This window comes from Physeter macrocephalus, chromosome 21 (assembly GCF_002837175.3).
Source record: "Physeter macrocephalus isolate SW-GA chromosome 21, ASM283717v5, whole genome shotgun sequence".
Classification (NCBI taxonomy): domain Eukaryota; kingdom Metazoa; phylum Chordata; class Mammalia; order Artiodactyla; family Physeteridae; genus Physeter; species Physeter macrocephalus.
Window position 1 is genome coordinate 35968336 of NC_041234.1, and position 5723 is coordinate 35974058.

Consider the following 5723-nt stretch of genomic DNA (forward strand, 5'->3'; position numbering starts at 1 on the left):
ACGGGCCCAGCCGCTCCGCGGCACGTGGGATCCTCCCAGACCGGGGCGCGAACCCAGTTCCCCTGCATCGGCAGGCGGACGCGCAACCGCTGCGCCACTAGGGAAGCCCTATTGTTTCCTTTTAAAGGGAGAATAACAAGAGTACCTATTTCATAGGATTGTTTTGAGGATTAATGAGTTAAATCACATATAATACTTAGAGAATTCAATAAGTATTAGCAGTTGATGTTGTTATTATTATTAATTTTTATATTTATACAGTAGAAAGATCAATCTGGCTGTCTGGAGGATGGAGGATGATTTGGGGTAGAATAGGACAGGAGTGGGGAGGAAACAATAGGGGGATTAGTGTGTCCCCCAAGAGCTCCCATTGATATTTGCTGGATATTATTGAGGTATAGTTCTATGTGATGGTTTTAATAAAATCACATGCTTTATACATGGATTTTGTGCAGACTCAGTTAAATTAAACTGTCCCATTTTGTTTTTCCTAAGAATGCCCTTGGGATGAACTTACTGGAAAGTCAAACTCTGGAGCTTTTAGGAACTTGCATGTCATAGCTAAACTTTGAGCCTACTGTCTTCACAGTACAGTTCAGCACTCAGTTCCTGAGAAAGTGACCTGAGAGAGGGAAGTCAGCTGTTTCCCAAAATAAGATTGAAAATGGCACAGTTTATCTCTAGCATGGATTTGAGACTAACAGAGATTATCTTCTGATAGATACCATCTTACTCTAAAACTCAGGTTATACATATTGCTGCTTCCTTTATTTAGTAATTTGAATGTGATTAAGTGGGTGTAATGAAAGGGTCAGAAGACATAGGCTGTGGATCTAGCTCTGCGACTTACTTAGATATGTAGTCTTAATTATTATGTAGATCTCAGTTCCCTTATCTGTAACATGGGGTTAATAATACCCACTATGTTATCTTACAGGACTGTCATGAGAATCAGTTGAGATCATCTATGTTAAAGCACTCGACAAAAGGCACTTTAAACATGAAATGATTTTTAAAAACATTTAAGAATGACTCAAAATATAATTTGATCTGTGCACGTGTTTGTTCCTTCATTAAATGAACTCAGCAAGAATTGAAAGATATGCCAGACAAGCACCTGGTATACAAGTCACCTTAGTTTACACATAGTTCAAAATTTGTGGGTCCTCATATGGGGACTCCCTGCTTCCAGTGAAAGCTCAGGAATTCCACCTTGAACTGTTTTCCTGCCAAAAAGCTCTTTTTTAGTTACTTCTTTGTTTTGAGTTCTGTTCCAGAACACTGTGGTTTCTCCAATTCTAACCATTAATCAATGAGACATTGGTGCCCCTTTTTCCAGTACTTCTATCCGGCCTTCTGATAAACTCTCTAGGTGAGATAACTGCATCAAAACCGGTGGCTTGGGGCTTCCGTGGTGGTGCAGTGGTTGACAGTCTGCCTGCCGATGCAGGGGACATGGGTTCGAGTCCTGGTCTGGGAGGATCCCACATGCCGTGGAGCAACTAGGCCCGTGAGCCACAACTACTGAGCCTGCGCATCTAGAGCCTGTGCTCCTCAACAAGAGAGGTCACGATAGTGAGAGACCCGCACACCGCGGTGAAGAGTGGCCCCCGCTTGCCGCAACTGGAGAAAGCCCTTGCACAGAAATGAAGATCCAACGCATCCAAAAATAAATAAATAATAATTAAAAATGAATATCTGCTTATTAAAAAAAACGGTGGCTCAACGAGGGCTTTGAGAAGTGTCTCAGAGACCTCTGTCCTTTTGGAAGTCTCTCTCCACCTATCTCTCCACTACAGATGGATCTAAAACTAAAAAATCCTGAGTTCTGGTACAGTCACCATGGCCAGGTCCCAGGGCTGCTGGACTGGGACATGGGAAATGAGTTCTTCCTGCCTTGCACCACAGACCAGTACCACTTAGCTGAGCAGAACCTTGCCAAATACAGACTCGGAGTAATGGAGACCACAAAAGCACCTCAAGAGAGGAGACCCAGTCCTGAAAAAGATAGTCCTAACTCTGAACCCAACCTGTGGATGTGGGTGAATCCCAACATTGTGTGCCCCCTTGGCAGCCAGGAGGCCCCAAAGCCCAGTAAGAAAAAGGATCTGGCAAGCATACATCCTTCCCCTCAGCTACTCCCAAAGGATGAAGTGTCTAACTACTCAGAGGCCACAGTGATGGAGTCCCTGCCATCTTCCTGCAGCAAGCAGTCTCCCTCACAGAAGCGGTTCACCTCTTTCCCCAGTGACTGGGAGCTCACAGAAGAGGAGACTGAGGAACAAGATAACAACTCCTCTGTGGCCCTCCAATCCCCAAACAAAGGGGAGTGCTTCCAGAGCCAGAAGCTATGGCAAGGCGGCAGCCAGGAGAGGATGTCCTGGCCCCGGCCGCCCCTCAGTTACAGTCACCTAATTGCTCTGGCACTAAGAAACAGCCCCCCATGTGGCCTCAATGTGCAAGAGATCTACAGTTTCACACAACAGCATTTCCCCTTTTTCTGGACAGCTCCAGGCGGCTGGAAGAACAACATCCGCCACAACCTCTGCTTCCTGGGCAGCTTTGAGAAGGCGCCAGTCAGCCTTCAGGATGAGACAAATGCAAGGACAAGGTCTGGACTCTGGAGGCTTACTGAGGAGGGACACCGCCGCTTTCAGAAGGAGACTCGTGCCTTAGCCTCCGCTAGGAGGGAGAGCATTCAACAGTGCATGAGCCAGCCAGATGTGATGACCTCCCTCTTTGACCTTTGAACAACCATTGCTCCATTTCTGGAACACTGCCATCCTTACTGTGCCTACCTATGCCTTGATTGGCCCTCATTAATCCCTAAGCTTACCCCACCTGGTAAGTGCCAAGCCTATATTTAACTACTGCTACAAGGATGGTATTAAATAAAGTATTAAATAAAGTGGATACAGAGGAGGCAAAAGCATGGAAAGTTGCATAAGGCCAGTGGCAGTTGTTCTGCATTTTGAGCACAGGTAGGAAATCCTAGGAACAACGGCATGGAAGTTAAGGAGGGAAGGGCATATTTAATGAAAAAAGGAATTCTGTTTACTGGAGAGTATGCTGACCCATGAAAGCAAATGGTGGAGTATAAAGCCTCAAATGCAGGATGGATCCAGGCCTTCGAGAGCCTCAAATGCCATATGAAGGTGTATATGCTTAAAGAGAACTGGGTTTGATGTCCAAAACCTGAAGATTCAAATGTCCCCCTTCTACCATTCATCAGCTATATAACCTTTTTGGTGATCCATTTTACCCTTCAGGGCCTTACTTTTCTCTTTCTGATCCTGGACTTCTCAGGCTTGTTCTGTTGCCATCCAACTCCAGTACTGACAAATAATTCCAAGCAGCTACTTTTAGTTTGGATATTGAAAGCCCTTGAATTGAGCCTGTATTAACCCCAAGCCTTTTGATGACAAAACTGCTTTCCATTCTTTCAGTTATCAAACCTTTATTGAAGAAATATCAGTGTGTCAAGGTCCATCTTAGGTGCTGAGTTTAGTGGGAGACAGACATATAAACAGATATTTGTAATATAAATGTAATGAAATAGATGTACAAGGTTGCCATGAAAATGGGGAGATATTTTTTCCTAGGAAAGGCATTGTAAAGGAAATACCTTTTGAGCTAGTTTGAAGAATAAATAAGGATTTGATCGGCATATAAACTAGAGAAAAGACATTACAGAAGCAACAGTGTGAACAAAGAAAATGCAGTGTTTGGGGAAATGGTAGGAAGTTCAATGCGGCTTAGTTATGTTAGGGACAAGAGTCACAAGAAAGGTAGGCAAGAGGTCTTTCCTGTACTACTTAGGTGTTTGTCTTGTGGGCTATTAAGAACTAGGAGGTATAAGTAATGTTTACTAAAAATAAAAACAAACAATAATAAGCATTTCAGCATTTGGCTTTCTAACTTCAAAATTCTTTTTAACATCTTTTCCATACAAGTAGTTTCCTTTATCAGATTTAAGCATTGCTTTCTGCCTTTTATGTTAGTATATCGTTAAAGAAATATCCAGGAGAAAATATATTAGATTTTTAAGTATGCATTTAGTTGCAAAACCTTCAATAATGGAGATACAAAAATGCCTGTAAAATACAAAAGAAATAAATTCAAAAGAGTTGTAAATCAGTTGAAAAGTTTACATTTTTTGTAATGGTATATTATAGCTCATGCAAAACTGTATATTAAGGTTGAGTTGCAAAATCAACATTTAAACAATATTCTTTGAAAAAATAATTGTAGATGCTATTTCTGTATCATTAGGCAAACAAAGTTAACAGAATACCTTGGAATTAATAAAATATTCTGGCTATAAGTATTCAAAATTTGTTTCTCTTTTTTATTCAAAATTAACACATAAGTGAAAGAGCCCATTGTGAAATTAACAAAACTAATTTTATCACAAACTACATTTCTAATAATGTAATATGTCCATTCTTTAATTTTTCCAAAAACACAGACTTGTATTTTCAGAACTGAACCTGAATTTTCTCCTGCAACTTTGCACCTTTAAGCTTTGAAACCCTCTATTCCATTTTTCCTGAACCTTCTTTCTGTTCTAGTTGGAAAAAGCAGTGGCTGGGCATGACACTTCACTTTTTCAGGTATCTCGGATGATTCAGATGAAGGCAGATCTTCCTTTGGAAGAATTTCTTGCTCTTGCTTTTCCTCTTCACCACTATCATCGTACTTAAAGTGACTTCTTCATGGTTACTGCTCTCCAGAGGTCATCCTTTTTCACTGATGCCAGCAGCAGTGCTTGCACTGTTGTAACCATTCTTTCCTTTGGGAGTCTTCAAAATCAGTTTAAGGGAAGTGGGGTTATGTTCACCATTCACCACATAAATGAAATCTTTGTAAATGTCAGTAGCTGCTTTGGTATTTGTCAGACCTGGTATATAGTTAATACAGATTTTTTTTTCCCTTATGCTTGCTTGCCTCTGCCTTCTCATTGAATTTGTAAGTGATATTTTTTCCTGTATTTATTTGAACCCAAACTTTCAGGTTGAGCAGAATGAGAAAAATATATGGATGGCACAGGATTATGTTAATCTAATCTAGTGTCATCATCCATTGATCCTGCACCCTACATTTGTAGCCTCAATTTGAGAACTGTCTGAATAAGAAAATCGGTTATTTTACGTAAAGTCTACATGCCTCTTTTCTCTGCCTTTCTCCTTTTAAGAGATTTAATCCTCTTCTTCATTTTTAAACACAGTATGAGGATTTCTATCAAACTTAGCTATCAAATCTTCCTTTCTCTAATTCTTCAAGAACCCACAGTTCTTCTGTATCAGTAGGCAAACTGCCTTTTAACTGTTATCCCTTCTGCTAAATATGCTTCAAAATTATGTACTTGATTGGGGGGGGAATCAGTTTGAAGGACGCTAGTAATCACTTTTCTCCAACTTCTGTGTCACTTTTAGAATCGTTTTTGTGAAAAGGCTTCAACAGCTTGTGGCCAATTTCAGGCAACTCTTCTGCCATTACATCTTTGAAACAGAAATTCATATTTTCTTTAAATAATATAATACTTACCTAACATGTTTTTTTTCTTTCCTGATACTGAATCAAGCAAATAGCTTGCTTTGTAGAGCACTTATAAGTTATCTAAAAGTGCAAGTTACTTCACTAGCACAGACAAATCTTCCTGCCATGAAGGCAGGAAGGCCAAATGGTACCCATAGCATTGTAAAGACAGTCTAAATATGAGA

At 40.6% G+C, this 5723-nt stretch overlaps 1 protein-coding gene across 1 annotated transcript; it reads left to right on the forward strand.

Moving 5' to 3' along the window:
* Positions 1-1799: 1799 nt before the first annotated feature.
* On the forward strand, positions 1800-2750 carry FOXR2 (forkhead box R2). The gene has a single exon (XM_007123322.1). The coding sequence runs from the start codon at positions 1800-1802 to the stop codon at positions 2748-2750; it is 951 nt and encodes a 316-aa protein (XP_007123384.1).
* The last annotated feature ends 2973 nt before the right edge of the window (positions 2751-5723 follow it).